This window comes from Lepus europaeus, chromosome 2, assembly GCF_033115175.1.
Source record: "Lepus europaeus isolate LE1 chromosome 2, mLepTim1.pri, whole genome shotgun sequence".
NCBI lineage: Eukaryota > Metazoa > Chordata > Mammalia > Lagomorpha > Leporidae > Lepus > Lepus europaeus.
Window position 1 is genome coordinate 52,948,584 of NC_084828.1, and position 17,604 is coordinate 52,966,187.

Sequence of the window (17,604 nt, forward strand, 5' to 3'; positions counted from 1 at the left end):
GCTCGGTGCTAATGCACCTAGGAAGCAGAGGACAATGGCTCAAGTACTTGGGTCCTTGCCACGAACATGAGAGACCCAGATGGAGTACCTGGCTACTAGCTTCCACCTGGTCCAGTCCCAGCTGTGTAGCAATTTGGGGACTAAATCAGCATATGAAACATCTCTCTCCTGTCTCTCCCTTGCTCTGACATTCTGCCTTGCAAATAAATAGTTTCAAATAAAAAAGCTGTTATGATCACAGGATATATTTACATTTCTCTTGAATAAAATACCTAGTAATAAGGAACAATGCCTTTTATACTAAAAAACACTTGTGGTTTACTCTATCAATTATTCTGACAAAATGAAGCATACAAAAATTTCTTATTTTATTTCATAATAAAATTAATTAGATTTATTGTAAAACAGTTGAAGAATTTATACATTTTTTCAGCCCTAAAAGAGTCACACACAATCACATATATTCAATATATTCCAGGACAGTGTTTAACATATTTGAGAATCTATTTCCTATAATCTTCAATACATTATGAATCAAATAAAATAATATGCTCATGTTATAAACAAATAAATTGTACATTAAGAATCCTGTTGTGATTTTTCTCTTAAGAACATAGAATTGTAGACTCTCTCATTTGAAAATGATGATCTCAATTAGTTTTATAAAGAAATATTTGTATAAAATGACTACATGCTTCTCATTTAAGTTACATCTGCTTTAATTAAAGAAAGAAAATACTACTCATTTCATTTTCCAAATGAGGAAGGTTTCCTAAATTTACAACATCCTAGGATTGTTCTTGGTCTAAAGTTCCATGTAGAAATGTCTGGAATAGCAAACTTTAAGTATCAAAATATAGGGATATAAGCTTTACACTCAGAAGAGCAGAGAATCCAAATATTAACAAATTACAGTTCCAGAAAAGTCAAAAATACAACTTAGACATCCCCTGTTTGAATAACATAATTGTCACTTTAAAGTTAAAACTACAAGTCACTGAAACATAGCATATGCAGAGATCAGGAAAATTCCAAGTGTTCCTAAATAACTATCATTATAAAAATGAATATTCATTTTATAATACACAGTCTCTGGAGAAAAATACATAAAGATTACATCAAAGAGATTTCTGTCATAACAAAGTAAAACTTTAACCTTCAATGTATGTGCTAAAATTACTAAGAAGGTTCAGCTTCACGAAATTAATGAAAATAAAATGTAGCCAACATCAGTGATTTTTGTGACACAAACTAAAACTTAAAAAAATACATAAAACAAAAATAAGAAGAGTTTCCTGGCACTTCCAATATTTATGTTCCCTTATCTCAATACTTGGAAACTCCATGTCAAATTCTGTAAACTAGTCATATAAAATGAGTTTTTAATCAATCAGCTCTACCAATCTGCCATCTGACCACCCATCACTGACAACATCCAACACATTCTAGCACCTACCAACTGCCACACAGTGGCAACAGTGCAGGCCAGCGCAACGAGGGGACACACACCTGTGCTCCCAAGCCCCAGCACAGCTGCTCTGCCTGCGTCAATGCACCCAGTCCCTCGGGTGGCGCAGAACTTCCAGAATTTCAGCTTCTTTGGAATTCTCTGAGGGTGAATGCATGTACTCCCACCTATGAGTGTCCAAAACAAGCAAAATAATAATAAACATATATAACTCATAAATGAAAAATAAAATTCCAAGACAGAAAAAAAAAATCTTATATCTCTTTGTCTCTACTGTGCCTATTGTGCCTAGCACCCACTAGACTTTTATTTGCAGCTAAATAAATAAAGTTACTTAACAATACTGGAGCATATTTTGGCTAACATTAATAGCCCAGAGTCAAAATACACTTGCAATATAAATCAGGGTTTCTTAAAGTGTAGAACTTTGGTTGATCCATGGCCAAGTTTTTTAGCTCAATGTTGATGCCTGCCTCTTCCCAGAAGAAAAACAGATAGGGCAGGTGAGTCTCTCGCAAAACCAGACACCACAACCCAGCAACTCAGGCTACCTTCTCACTCCTCTTCAACACCTGTTCTCACATGCAAAGTGTGTCATTCAGTCCGGTCACCCTTTTAAAACTCCATCTGATTGGCCTTAATTATTTGACTGTGATTTTCTTATAAAATCAGCAGAGTCAAAATCAACTAATAGGGCATTTTCAGTGTTAACTTTCACACTTCATGGGAGTCCAGGAATTGGGATGGGTGAATTAGTAGAATGAGCTATGTCCTTACCGTGCAGTGAGAGGTAGTGACATCAAGATGCTTTCAATCCTGGACCCTGGAGTGAAGAGGCCGAACTTTGTGCCCCGATCATACAGCAGGTTAAATTCAACATACCTGACATGAAGACATCAATAACATTAAAGGTGAGCAGGGTGAAATCTTTCTTAAGAAAGATGAACCCATAATGAATATTTAACAGGGATCTCCTGCCAGTTCCCATTAGCTGGAACTGGCACAGAGGACACCAGCCTGCCGCCCACTGAGCTTTCTCCATCTGGGCAGGCACAAATAAAAGGGTATTCTACCCAGTAAACAATAGGTGACAGATTCTGTCCCAACACAGAGCAGTTCTAAAACAAGAAGGTTATGTTTTCCCATAAATAAACAGAAGGGACACAAAGCTGAGAACTTTCAGGCACAGCAACAATGAAGAAAAGAGCCTCCTTTCTCGGGCTTCCACAGCTCTGGCCCTCTCCACAGTCCAGGATGCTTCGGAGTACATTTCATGTACTGCCTGTCACTCACAAGTACTACAGCCAACACAGTGTCAAACTTTTGGAACTGAAAGGCCAAATACTTCTAAGGGCAATCTATTAAGAACGAGGTAACCGCCTTTACAAAGTAGTCAACAGCATGAGCATGTGTTCATGATTCAGTCTTCCCGGATAACAAAAGGTACTGTTTCCTGTTTCCGAGTTGCAGTGCTGCTGTTTTGCCTTTTTTAGAAAAACATCATCAGCATCAACCAAAACTTGGTTCAGTGTATTAGTTCTCGCACAAGTGCCACAGAGTCAGATCTGGACCCCATCCAGAGCCTACAAATCTGGGCCTGCCTTTAACACCCTGGGATATAAAAGGACCTCTTCTCATCAAGTTCAAAAGGGTAATTTCTACTAAACAAAAGAATGTAGATTCAGAAATCTGAAAGTCAATCAAAAGCCCCCCCAGCCAGATCACTTCTCATCTCCTGACTACTTTCTTGACCCAAACTGCACTCAGATATTCTCACTTCTCTCACTCTACTGTCCTAAGCCTACCTATAGCCAAATTTCTAGAATCTCTATTTACTCTATTTTTAAAAGCACCTTTGCATGTGGAAACTTATCAAAGGACCTACAGAAATTTAAATAATGGGATCTCACAGATCCTAATTCTCACCAGATATTTTTAACTGATTCATTTTCAGGCATTCATGCCTATGAGTATTTAATACAAAGAAGTTCAAAAAGTTTATGGAAAAGTGAAATTAAAAGATAAGTTTATGGGGCCAGCACTGTGGCATACTGGGTAGCCTCCCGTGATACCAGCACCCCATATGGATGCCGATTCAAGTCCTGGCTGCTCCACTTCCAGACCAGCTCCCTGCTAACGGCCTGGGAAAAGCAGTGTAAGATGGCTCAAGCGCTTGGGCCTCTGTCATCCATGTGGGAGACCTGGATGAAGCTCCTGGCTTTGTCCTGACTCAGACCTGGTTGTTGTGGACACTTGGGGAGTGAATCAGGGGATGGAAGAGCTCTGTCTCTCCCTCTCTCCCTGTAACTCTTTCAAATAAATATATCTTTCTTTAAAAAAAAAAAAATGTTGGCCGATGCCGTGGCTCACTTGGCTAATCCTCCAACTGCAGCGCTGGCACTCCGGGTTCTAGTCCCTGTTGGGATGCCGAATTCTGTCCTGGTTGCTCCTCTTCCAGTCCAGCTCTCTGCTGTGGCCTGGGAAGGCACTGGAGGATGGCCCAAGTGCTTGGGCCCTGCACCAGCGTGGAAGACCAGGAGGAAGCACCTGACTCCTGGTTTCGGATTGGTGCAGCGCGCCGGCTGTAGCGGCCATTTGGGAGGTGAACCAATGGAAGGAAGACCTTTCTCTCTGTCTCTCTCTCTCACTATCTAACTCTGCCTGTCAAAAAAAAAAAAAAAAAAAAAGTTTATTTTGGTGCCAAAAAATGTGAAATCCACAGAAAGTTTTTGCATAAGATTCATTTTCCACAAACTCTGTAGAGTACTCTTGTACCTTCTTGTGTCTGTTTGAAAAGATAATTGAAAGGAATCTTTTGAAGTCTTTCCCAGGACCATGAATTCACCTCCTGACTCCCTTTGTTCACCTTTCTAAAATAGGACCGCTACAAGATAACTGCGATTACTTCGTTTGTACTACTGTGTTCATTAAGTAACGTATTCAGACCCTCATAAGAGGCTCCCTAGATGAGTTTTCTGTAGGATCTCTGAGGTCACTTCCTTTTTTGAGTGGAGGATGCCCTTTGTTCTACATTCTGACTCCTGGCAGATTTTACTTGGATCAGACCATCCTGGTCCTTTTCATATGTATATCCTCTTTGAAATGCCTGAGAGTTATGAACTTGAACCAATCCTTTCAATTTAATGCCTAAATTTTACCCCACTTCTCTTTCCTAAAGTAAAACAAAACAGAAAGTTAAAGGTCTTTAGTTTTTATTCTATGAAAAAAAAAAAAAAAAAAACTACAAGACTGAAGTCCAAAATCTGGGGAGAATAGTAATAACTGCAGAAAGACCAGATGAGAATGACAACTAGGAAATCTAAGTCCTAGGGAAACCAGACTGACCACTGAAAGGGAGACGTGGGAGCAGGGAGAATCATGCGAGAAGGATATACATAACAGGTTATGAATGCAGAGTAAGGAACTGAAGACAGTGCTGATAATCCCAGGGAAGGCCTCAGGTAATCTTAAACTCCAGAGCTTATGCCATCTTAAACTGCAGAATGAGGCCCTGTTGGAACAGTCACAAAATATACCTCAAAAAATTAATCTAACACCCGAAATTCTGCCTAAACCAAAAGATATCAGATGAGATGGGCATCTGGTGTTGCAATCAGGACACTTTAAAATGCCTACACCCCATACTGGAGTGCCTGGGTTCAATATCTGGCTCCAGTTCTTGACTCCAGCTTCCTGCTAATGTAGACCCTGGCGATGGGTCAACTAACTGGGTTCCTGACACCCACTTGGGAGACTTAGATTGAGTTCCCAGCTCCTTGCTTCAGTACTGGTGCACCTCTGGCTGTTGTGGGCATTCTGGGAGTGAATCAGTAGATGGGAACAGTCTCATGCTCTCTCTGCCTCTCAAATATATTTTTGAAGACACTAAATATAAAATGATACACATACAATGGAACTTTCAGAATGACTTGCCATCACAAAACGTAAACAAAATAAGAGAAATTTCTACAGCTAAGATATAAAGACTTCACCTAATTAGTATTCACAAAATCTGCCAGCTCTGCACATGAAATCTTGCACAAATCTCAAACACTTTACTTTCCATAGAGTTTTACATCATCTTCCTACGTATGTCTTCCCCACCAAACTCTGAGCCTTTTCTTTAGTAGATCCACAGTATGCCCATCTTTGCAGCCAGGCCAGGGTTCTGACCATTGGGGGCCCACTACAAATGCCAAGTGAAAAAAGGAAAGATTGGCAAAAGTGTATTTGAGAAATTATGGAAACAAACAAATAAACAGAGAAGTCACAAAACAGATGCCATCAAGAAATTTCTAAAGTGAAAATTTAGTCAAATTTAATTTTTCCAAGTTGATAAATAGGGACTCTATTATATAGGCAACCATAAGAAAACTAAATAGAGACATTTCTCTTTAGATTCAGAGCATTATTTAAATTGACCTCTTTAGGGCAAAACTTTTACCTCTTAGTTCCCAAAGCTTCATGACTCAGAATTAACATAAATGAGAAAAACCACTTTATAATCATGGACCAGTGGCCTGTATGAAATTAAGACGGCAATGATATACTGATGTGGGCTGGCAGGATTGGTAACTTGGAGCTGATTCACAAGTACACAGTGGCTGCAGATGACCTCAGACTGGTCACCCAACTGAGATCATTAAGTTCAATGCACAAAACAGTGTGGCCAAGCTAAGTATCCTGCTTCGACTACTTCACTTCCTTTATGTACTGGACAGACTAAGTTTTGAAGTCATGGTAACTTGCATCCATATCTGGGACCAGCTGTTTCATCGAAGGCATTTTCTGAGAGTAAGTTATCTCACCTGTAAAATGACAATTATACCTATCTCACAGCTTTGCTGAGAAAATCAGATGTAAAAAGTCTACCTTGGTGGTTATACACAGTAAGGGCTCCAAAAATTGTAAGATTTGTCATTAAACGGGGCCGGCGCTGTGGCGCAGTGGGTTAACGCCCTGGCCTGAAGTGCCAGTCTAGTCCTGGCTGCTCCTCTTCTGATCCAGCTCTCTGCTATGGCCTGGGAAAGCAGTAGAACATGGCCCAAGTCCTTGGGCCCCTGCATCCACGTGGGAGACCAAGAAGCTCCTGGCTTTGGATTGGCGCAGCTCTAGCCGTTGTAGCCAACTGGGGAGTGAACCAGCGGATGGAAGACCTCTCTCTCTCTCTGCCTCTCCTCTCTCTGTATAACTCTTTCAAATAAATAAATAAATCTTTAAAAAAAAAATTTGTCATTAAATGTAAGTAATTTCTGAAATTGTTATTTCCATTAAAGTAACTTCCATGAAATCTTTATGATGAATGGGAAAAAAGGTGTGACTCACAATTTAGAAAGCAGCAAAAACATTAAATGATGCCCCATTTTAGCATAAGGTAAGAGGGTATTGTTAGAAGCCTAAAAGAAATCAGCTGAATTAAATTCAGCAAGGATTTACTGCAGACCTACTACGAGTCTCTAATATATGAACTAGATGAAATTTACTAGCTTTAGAATACCAATTTAAATGCTGTTTTTAATTCATCTTGTGTGCATCTGGTTATGAAAAGCATCAACACAATTACTACAGAGAATCTGTGCAAGACAACACACTGCGGACTACTTTTGCACTCACCGTCCTCTTCTGAGTTGCTGCCACAGCTTCTCTTGGGGCGTGAATGAGTCATCACAGTGCTTTTTCACAAGGGGAATATAAGAAGGTACGACTGCCTGGGCACAGCTCTGCACAAAGCGAAACACCTCCTCCTTGGATGGAGAGTCAAGGTCATCGAAAAAGATCCCACCAATGCCCCTCCGCTCTCCACGATGGGCTATAAAAAAGTAATCGTCACACCTAGAAAATGCAGTCGGGCCAAAGGGGGAAGAGAAGAGGGTGGGGAGGAGAACAGGAAAATCAGTGTGACTCTTTCAGTTCAGAGCACTATCCTTCACTAACAACCAGTTTAGTGTCCTTTCTGCCCATCTAGGAAAATGAAACTTTAGATAGTCACTGGAGAAAACGCTGATACTTGTATCAGACGAGCAACCAGGCAACTTACCTAACGGATACTGAATCCTAACAGGCTGAGTGTAAAGAGAAAGAGTCTGGTATCAACACTGCCTTCCTGAAACAGTGCGGCTACTGCCTTGAGAAGTATAGCTTCTTCTGTAAGAGGAGGGCACAGATCTACTAACAATGACACCACCCAGGCAAAATCCTGACTCTCTGGTCAGTTCTGTATTCCCCAAAGAAAGGTACTGTAAACAACCTCTAAGGCTGCTTTTGGCAATAAAATCTGCTGGCTCTATAGCATGCATGACTGGGGGAAGGGCGGTGGAAGAAACTGTTCAGGCATAGTAGAGTTTACCCTTGTGAGCCCATACGTGAAACTATCAATCTGTTCTACAGTCTTTTCCTTTCTGTGTCTACCAATCAGGTTTCCTAAGGAAACCACTTCCTAAATGCTAAGCTTATAGAACAGTTCACACCTGGGAAATAGTTCTTTTGATAATCTGCATACAATAAGGGTCTCTATGAGGAAATATCTGTTTAAACAAACAAAAAATGCTATCTAAAAGGTCACTTTAAACATAGCCCTGATATGAGCTGGTGCTGTGGCATAGCAGGTTAAGCCCCGACCTGTGGCACTGGCATCCCATATGGGCACTGGTTTGAGTCCTGGCTGCTTCACTTCTGATCCAGCTCTCTGCTAATGGCCTGGGAAAGCAGTAGTGGAGGACAACTTAAGTGTATGGGCCCCTACACCTGCATGGGAGACCCAGAAGGAGCTCCTGGCTTCTGGCTTCAGATTGGCCCAACTCCAGTAGCTGTGGCTATTTAGGGAGTGAGCCAGCGGTTGGAAAACATCTCCCTCTCTCTCTGTCTGTAACCTGTAACTCTGCCTCTTGAATAAATAAATAAATCTTAAAAAAAAAATGATATGCTGGCCAGCACCGTGGCTCAACAGGCTAATCCTCCGCCTAGCGGCGCCAGCACACTGGGTTCTAGTCCCGGTCGGGGCGCCGGATTCTGTCCTGGTTGCCCCTCTTCCAGGCCAGCTCTCTGCTGTGGCCAGGGAGTGCAGTGGAGGATGGCCCAAGTGCTTGGGCCCTGCACCCCATGGGAGACCGGGAGAAGCACCTGGCTCCTGCCTTCAGATCAGCGCGATGTGCCGGCTGCAATGCGCTGGCTGCGACGGCCATTGGAGGGTGAATCAACGACAAAAGGAAGACCTTTCTCTCTGTCTCTCTCTCTCACTGTCCACTCTATCAAAAAAAAAAAAAAAAAAAAAGGATATGTTTTGAGTTTAAGCTATTAGGGCTGTAAGACAGGAGATGCAAACCCCTGGAGCTGATGTCCTGGTATATTTTACCTTATCTGTAACTTGTTGAGTTTCTTTTATATGCATACTAACATGGTTAAAATGTGTACCACTAACAAGGTTATGAAACCAGCTCTTAAGCCAATCACATTATTTCAAAATCTCTCTTCACAAGATTACAAAGTTAAGAGATTTACTCATAACTGTTCTAAAAAACTCTTGTAACAATGACTTTTGCTGAGCCAAACCAGAGCCAGGATCTGGAACTCCATCCAGGCCTCCCACATAGGTAACAGGGACTCAATTACTCAGAACAGCTTCCACTGCTTTAGTAGAGAGTTGGATCAGAAGAAGTATGAGCTGGAGCTCATACCAGATGCTGATGTGGCAGGCAGCAGCTTACGTTACTGTGCCACAACATGGGCCCCTCTCCTGAGGATTTTGATGCTGAAGTCCATGCTCTTGCATAAATGATGGTAACATTTCACAATGATTAGCTCTAAAAGTAAAGAAAAATGAGAAAAACCTCTTAGTTATATCTCTTTCAAGAATCCCAATTTGGGAGCTAGCTCTGGGGCACAACAGATTAAGCCATTGCTTGCAACACCAGCATGTCATATCAGAGTGCTGGTTCAGTCCAGTTCCCTGCTAATGCAGCTGGGAAAGCAATAGAAAATCACTCATGTACTTCGGCCCCTACCCGCGATGTAGGAGACCCAGATGGAGTTCCTGGTTCCTGGCTCCAGCCTGGCCCAGCCAGGGCAATGGGAGCATTTGAGGAGTGATCCAGCAGATAGAGGATCTCTCTCTCTCTCTCTCTCACTCTACCTTTCAAATGAATAAATCTTGAAAAAAAAAAAAAGTTCATTTTTTTTAAGCAGAATCAAGTACTTGAAGCCTAAACAATTTATGCCCGCTCCATGTGACTTCTAACAAATATCCTGTACCTTCTCACGTGCTGAGTGTATGCTTGTCTTTCCTTACTTTGTTATTAGCATTAACAAAATCTCCAATGGCACTCTTGTCCAAAATCTGTCACACTGGCATCTCTCCCTTATCAGTCCCCAACCCTTCTGATGCTCTCACATACTCCCAAATCAATGTCAGCATAGTAACTCTCATGTGGAGTAGGAATCCAACATCCTGCTCTAGGATTAAAGCACCTCTGATTTTCAGGCCTAGATCACTTTATGGCTGATGTTCTACATTATCTGGGGCCGGCGCTGTGGCGTAACAGGTAAAGCCACTGCCTGCAGTGCCGGCATTCCATATGGGTGCCAATTCAAGTCCTGGCTGCTCCACTTCCAATCCAGCTCTCTGCTATGACCTGGGAAAGCAGTAGAAGATGGCCCAAGTCCTTGGGCCCCTGCACCCAATAGAGACCTGGAAGAATCTCCTGGCTCCTGGCTTCAGATTGCCCGAACTCCGGTAGTTGTGGCCTTTTGGGGAGTGCACCAGGAGATGGAAGACCTCTCTCTCTGCCTCTCTGTAACTCTTTCAAATAAATAAATAAAAATCTTTTAAAAACACACAAAAAAGATGCTGTTACTCAGTGTGTTACAGACATCCTAACATTCTTAGGTTAAAAAAAAATTAAAATCACTTAAAACTGGTATTCCACTTCTTCTGGTGAACAAAATAAGCTGAAGAAGGTATTTCATGACATAATAGTTGTCTTGGGACCCACAAAAGGAAATGGATTATATTTTGGGGGTCATGAAATGTTTATTACCTTTACCTACCATTTTTTAAATTTGGGGTAGAGATCTGGACCGTGCTGATCACAAGCCTCCTTTAAAGTTCTGTGAAAATGGACAGCGTCCTCTTGGTTCAAGTACGTTGGAGTGAGGTCACATCCACCACCAAACCACCACTGCTTGTTACCTACCAAATTAAGACGTGAGATTCCGATGTGGACTTTGACACTCAGCAGTACTACTGATGATATTAGCAAACTTAATTCACTAGCCTAATTTACTAAGGATAAAATGGTGACAATCAAAAAACCTTTAAAAAAATAAAGAAAAAAGAAACCTTTAGCTCAGTTTCACTCCAAAGACCATGAAGAGTTAGGAAAGAAGAGGTAATAGCAGAAAGAAAGGAAAATGGGAAATTAAGAAGTGAGTAGAACTAGCCTGCAAAGTGATATGTAGAGTGGTGAATGGTAAACACCATACAGGTGCACCAGGCAGTGCATCTCAGCTCTGGTATGCATTAAAATCATGAAGGACTTAAAATAACTCTGCTAGGTCACAACTGAAAGGGAAAAAAAAAAAAGCAAAGCACATTAGCGGCCCAGGCTTCTGTGCTCTACAAAAACTCCCCAGGAGGCTCTCATGCTCCCTGTATTAGGAATCACTGCCGAGGGAGGCAACTTCACCATGTGAGAAGACTGTTTCATGTAATTACTTAGGGCTACGGGTTGTCAACACCAGTTACCAACTTTTAAACATTAAAAGGTGTTACCAAGTGGAATGGCTTCAAAATGAAAAGTTAAGGCAGTGACTTTAAATGCTAGCACCTGCAGAGGCACCACTAGGAGGCACCACTAGGCACAGGTGTTCTGACAAATGGCAACAGACACCAGCTGACAGGAGACCTAAGCTGAAATTAAGGCACAGGAGGCATCATTAAACTCACTGCGTAGACACTATGGACTACCAAAGGTATGCACATGGCAAATACTTTCTGAAAGCCAAGCTCTCAGTTTCAACTTGCTTTATCAGGTTTCCCTTCACATGTAATGAATTTATATTTGCCAAGAATGCTGTGTGTACTAGAAGTTCCAGTTCATTAAATCACAGCTTCTGTGTTGAAGGAAATACAGCGAAGTCAGAACCAGTGAATCTCACTTTTCATATCCAGTGTATAATCTATTGTACCTGCCAAAGAGCCTTCCTCTGCCTCCCAATAAACCAAGATAAGACTGTATTCACCTTTTCTCACATTTAGATGTGATGCCTGCCTTTTTATCTGTTCTAAAATACACATTTTACACAGTACTGGTATCTACAGATTCACTTACCATCAGCTTCTTCTATTTCAAAGTATCTATAATTGAAATGGATAGTGGGAGCATGAGGATTCTTTGGGTGGATAACAGAGCTCACACCCATTGCACAAAATGGCAGTTTACCTGAAAAGTAAAATACGTAGTGGGTTACATTCAATCATCTGCCTTGCTACAAATTAACTCTCCTGTGATCTGTTTCAATTTTCAACAAAAGCTGCTTTTTGTCTCAAAGTTTTTGCAAAGTATGAATATACGTATCTGGTATATGTACCAAAAAGGCTTTTTGCAGAAGCAATAATTTTTTAAAATATGAAACTTGTTGGGGTGAAAGGTCTGTAGGGACTATTAAGGCGGCTGGGATTATCGGAGTATGCTGATTTACCATCTTTCGTCTTCTTCAGAGTTTTCCCTCTGCTCCTCATCTGTTTCGCAGCTTCCTCAGAAAGATTTCCGTGAACAACAGAAATGCTCACCCCAGCCTTTTCAAACACACGTCCATCTTGAAGTACACAGCTGATGCCACCACCTCCTGATAATAAAGTCAAAGAGGAAGAATGTAAGACTGCAAAACTGAAGACAACCCTTGCATGAAACGTGGGGGATTCGAAGTTATGTTCTTCCCCTGTCTCCTAAATCTCCTATATTATCAGTATGTTTATAATTTTCATGTACAATAAAGTTAGACCATTAGTCTAGCTTTATGACAACAGCAAAGTGGGCCAATACTGTACCACCGCACATCACGGAATTAAATACTTACTCTGCATTCTTATGCCATCATCCAAGACAAATCACTGGAATATTGTCCTTTCAAATACAACTGTTAAAGAATGGCATCCCTCAGTTACGATACATGGGAGAAAGTTAATGTTAAATTTGAATATACAGCATTCCTGTTTTAAGAGCTCTACTGTTTCAATAATGTTTTTCTCTGCTGTTTGCCTTTTAGGTTTTTCTTTTTAGGCAATTAAAACACTTATATAATATATTCAAACCTTTATGGGATTTCCAACTTTCCAATAAGTGAAACACATTATTTAGGGGATAATTAGCTTTCATTAGGGTTATCATAAGGGCATTATTTCAAGAAGCTTCGTTATTGGCTTTTTTATTTCTTAGAAGTTTTAAAGATTTATTAATTTATTTGCAAGGTAGAGCATTAGAGAGAGGGAGATAGGGGTGGGAAGGAAAAGAAGAGGGAGAGAGGGGGAGGGGGAGGAGAAGAAAGAAGGGTAGGGAAAGCTGTAAGGGAGGGGGAAAGGAGAGGGGGAGGGCAGAGGGATATCTTTCATGTGTTCCTTCACTCCTCAAATTGCTACAACATCCAGGACTGGCCAGAGCAAAGCCAGGAGCTCCAGGAGTCCAACGTGGGTGGCAAGGGCCCAACACCAGCTGCCTTCCCAGTTGCAAGAACAGGAAGCTGGATGGGAAGCGGAGCAGCCTGGTCTGGAACTGGCACTGGGTTGCAACTGGTGGCTTAGCCTGCTGCAACACAACACCAATCCCTCCAAGAATTTTTGGAGCTGGATGGGACATGACATGATCTAGTACAAGCCTTGTATATTCCAGAAGTGAAAACAGAGGTCCAGAGAGGTAAAATCCCTCACACAAGATCACACAGCTGGCATGTGAGCAACTGACACAATCTGTCCAAGTGCTATTTATGTTTCAGATCATTTTCTAAGCACTTTTACATATATTCATCTCATTTAATCCTCATGCTACCCTTAGTTATGTTGTTTTTCAGCTGATTTCACAGATGAGGCAACAGAAGCACAAAACAGGTAACTCACATAAATCAGCTAAGACTAGTATTTGAGATTGTGTTCTGGTTCGGTAGTGTTCGCTTGAAAGCATTACAATATGGAGAACACTAGGAAAACCAAATGCAACATCATTTAGTACTGATATGAAAGGATCACAGCTCAAAACCTGCTGGTGAGAAGTTGTGTTGTAGGAAAAGCCGGGAATTCTTCAAGTTTATGACCAAGATTGAAGGTTTCATCATACAGGCAACAACACAGTGAGGAATATAAAGAAATATATAAGTTTGGCATTGCAAGGAAATACATTCCCAGCAGGAAATCCGATGAGTAGAATCGGCAGAGCCACTGCCAAACCAACCAACAATTTCTTTTGCAACAGGAAAGAGTTAGGGACATTCTGACATAACCCTCCTCTGGGGGAACCCAGTTCCTCATCTGGTCTCCAAGGGAGGAAGAAGGGAAAATCCATCAAGATATCTTTGAGAAAATGTTGTGAGACCTGAGCCTGGATTAAGGTGTAACTATTTTAAATTAGGCCTCCATCTTGTAACTTGGGCCTGACCAGGCCCTGAACCCTAAGCCAGAAGTAAATAAATGAGCTCACCTTGCAATAAACTCTCCTAGCAACAGCTGATTAACAGATAACAGAGAAATACCTAGAGTCCCTGGTGTCTTCTCAGGGCAGATAAGGTGATTGATAGCTACCCGAGACCCTGCAGTTCGGCACATACACCCCAGCAGCTTGGACCCTATGCTTCGGCCAATCAATTCAAAAGGCATCAACCCCAAAGCCATCCAACCACCTTTAGTAGGTCCGTTCCCCCCACTGGATGCACTAATCAATTCTAGGAGATGTCCTTGAATTTCCCGAGGGATGAGATGATTTGCTAAATGGTACCATGATCGGGGCTCTCAATTCAGACCCGCTGCGTCGGTGCTGACTGAGAGACCAGGCGGGACCTATAATAAAACTCGTGTGCTTTACAGCGGTACTGGCTCCTTGGTGGTCTTTGGGGACGACTGAACTGGGCATTACAATGTCATTATGAAATTCCAACGGTTCTGAAGCGCCCAGTCTTAGTGGCGGCAGATCTAGGTCCACACCTTCATGCAGAGGGCTGACGCCCCTCTCAGGGTGCATCTTTTCAGTGGTGTCGCGTCTAAACAAGGGGCCGCTTTGTAGGTAATCTCTACCTAACCCCAGCCCTATTCTGAACGTTCACTGCTTGCAACCCCAGAGCCGGACCTCTTTTCCCCAATTCCTCCACCGCCAGGGGGCCGACCTCCTCACCTTCCTTCCTCTCCCACCGGTCCACAGAGAAACTGGCGGCCCCGTCTACCTGTGCCAGCGCCTGGCACACCTGGGCCTGGGTCTCCAGGATCAGCAGCTCCATCTTGGTCTTCATGTCGCCCGGCCTCCTCCGCAGCTCACGCAGGTCGGTCACAGGCAAAGCCATGAAGCACTTGCAGCGGCGGGCCAGCTCGTCTTCCTCCTCGGGCTTCCCGGGAGAGGGGCTGCGCGCCCCTGAGCTCTTGGGCACCATCTCTGCCCGCTGCACGTGTCCGAAGGCGGCGGCGGCGGCCAGCCCTACCAACCCCCCCAAAGCCGCCGCCAGCCCGGTCCCCGGCCAGGGTCCGCCTCGCGCCGTGGGGCCGTGCCCCAACCCCCGGCTCTGCTCCGTGCCAGCCGTGCCAGGGGGCCGGCAGATGGGTCGGGCCGTGCTGCGCCGCGACAAGGCGCGCAGCTCCCCGCGGCCGCCCCACGCCGCGCGCCAGCAGGGGCCTGTGCTCAGCCTGCCCAAGGACAAGGCCATGTCACCCCAGGCACTGCTCGCGTCGCAGAGTCTAGTCCCGAGCCCGCGAGCCTCACCGGGAGAGGGAACCTTTGGCGGCGAAAAGCGACAGCTGGGACGGGCGGCGAGCGGAGCGCGGGGCACTCTGGGAGTTGTAGTCCGGATCCTATCGCCCTGGGCAGCCGCGGAGCGAAGCGCCCGGCCGATAATTCTTATCCGCCACGCCCAGAAGGGCAGGTCTTGCCGCGCGAGAGCTGGGGCCGGGAGCGATAAGACAGGCTCGCCTGTCACGTACAACATCGGCTTCGCTCAGCCACGGGAGAAGCCAAAGTAGGTTCTAATGCCATGGAAGGGCACTTGGCTCGCCTCATCAGCCCGTCCTAGTCCCTCCAGCGCGTCTAGAGCTGCAGGAGCCGTGGGTGTGGGGCCAGGGAGCTCCTCACCCAGAAGCTAGTTTCTGACGGGAGCCAGGGTCCTAAAATAATCCCGGGAAAGAAAGGTCCTGGAGCCAAGTCCACATCCACAGTTCTGCCCTTGCTTCTGCAGCGCCCACTCGATCGTTTTAGGAATAGGAAGCAAAGTGACGGCTTTTCTTAACCAGCATAAAACCCCTGCGTGTGAGCGATTAAGAAGTAAGGCGTTTAAGAAATGCGTATCCTACTACGGTAGAGGGCTGTAAACTAGGCCAGGCACACGCTCCTCCCCACTGTCTCCCGCCGGACCCCCAAGGAAACAGGCACTAGAATTGATACGCAGGGTTTTAGTTCCTGTAACCCTACCGCAGCCCGTTAAGCATGCAGGATGATTTTAATGTCTGACAGCAGATAATAATTTAAGCCTCTGCTGGTTATGGTTTCCATAATTTTTTCTTACTGGCTGGGATGGACCATCAGAGCCTCTGAGTCAAACCAATTGTTCAAGTTAGGGTTCCAGGGAACTTTCAAAAGTTCATGGAGGAAGGAAAGACACACCCTCCCCTCCCCTAGCCTCGCGCTGTGAAATCCCCCCTACCTGTTACAAAGAAGCTGGGAGAGATGTGGAATAACACTGGTGCGGATGACAAGCAGCCTGGTGGAAGGAAGGCTGCCAAGCTGAAGGAAAAATACAAGGACACTGCCGCATACCGAGCTAAAGGAAAACCTGATGCAGCAAAATAGGGAGTCATCGAGGCTGAAAAGAGCAAGCAAAACAAGGAAGAGAAGAAGATGATGATGAAGCTAGTTCCAGTGCAGTTTTTTACTTGTCTATAAAGCATTTAAACCCCACCCCGTACACAACTCACTGTTTTTAAAGAAAAAAAATTGAAATGTGAGGCTATGTAAGATTTGTTTTTAACCTGTACAGTGTCTTTCTGTGCAGTTAGCACACTACCAAATATATTTTTAGGTAGTCCCGTCCTGGTGGTATTTTTCAATAGCCACTAACCTTGCCTAGTATGGTATGGGGGTTGTAACTTGGCATGGAAATTTAAAACAGGTTCTTGTTGGTGCACAGTACAAGTTAGTTAAATATGGGGACAGTAGATTTTTCATCTTCAGTTGTCTCTGATGCAGTTTATACAAAATAATTGTTCTGTGTCCTGCATAGTAGTATAATTGCAAAATAAATGTTGCAGCTGTTTTGTTGACATTCTGAATGCTTCTAAGTAAATACAGCTTTTTAAGTAGTATTGTCCTTTTCATAGGTCTGGAATTTTTCTTCTTGAGGGGAAGCTAGTCTTGCTTTTGCCCATTTTGGATCACACGAATTATTACAGTGTTATTTATTTCTTCATGTAGTTATTAGATAAGAAGCTTGTGTCTACACACACTTTATATCATGATGGGGCAATAAAAGTGAAACTGAGATCATTTTCATCCATAACTGAAACTACAAAACTACAAAATCCTGATCAGCTGATCACAGATTTCACATAACTCACATTTATAAAGAGTAACCAATCTCCTCACAGCATGAGATTATTAGAATCAAACTTTTTTTTTAGAACCAAATATTTTGAAAGCCTGTCCTTGAAGGACTAATAGAAAAGTATGTTCTAATGTTTATGTGAGGATTTGATATTTAACTTCCATTACTATGTAATGGCAGTTTATTTTGAAGTTCCCACATAAAAGAAAACCTGAGAATCTATCCCCAAAAGCGTGAGTTTAAAAAATAAGACTGCCACAGGAAATTTTTTGTTCCCCATTTGTCCCAGTGAAGGCTATGAAAGTACTGGCTGTCCATGTCTTTTCCCGTTTATCTAAATATAGACTGCTCAGGGA

The 17,604-nt window shown here is 43.2% G+C and overlaps 1 protein-coding gene across 1 annotated transcript; it reads right to left on the reverse strand.

Moving 5' to 3' along the window:
• Positions 1 to 369: 369 nt before the first annotated feature.
• Positions 370 to 15,779, reverse strand: CPOX (coproporphyrinogen oxidase). Its single transcript, XM_062206767.1, has 7 exons — positions 14,839 to 15,779; positions 12,164 to 12,310; positions 11,794 to 11,904; positions 10,511 to 10,652; positions 7,082 to 7,300; positions 2,246 to 2,350; positions 370 to 1,635 (listed from the first exon to the last, which is right to left on the reverse strand). Exons 1-7 carry the CDS (start codon positions 15,638 to 15,640, stop codon positions 1,548 to 1,550), a joined length of 1,614 nt encoding a protein of 537 aa, XP_062062751.1. The 5' UTR covers positions 15,641 to 15,779; the 3' UTR covers positions 370 to 1,547.
• Positions 15,780 to 17,604: the final 1,825 nt, after the last annotated feature.

What these genes read in the sequence shown, in the direction of transcription:
- CPOX (XM_062206767.1), bottom strand. Translation starts at nt 15,640, where the DNA reads ATGTTGTACGTGACAGGCGAGCCTGTCTTATCGCTCCCGGCCCCAGCT. An exon ending in TCTGAAGAAGACGAAAGATG is followed by an intron (nt 11,905 to 12,163) that starts GTAAATCAGCAT and finishes TTTACTTTTCAG; the next exon opens with GTAAACTGCCATTTTGTGCA. An exon ending in CAGCAACTCAGAAGAGGACG is followed by an intron (nt 2,351 to 7,081) that starts GTGAGTGCAAAA and finishes TCTTCATGTCAG; the next exon opens with GTATGTTGAATTTAACCTGC.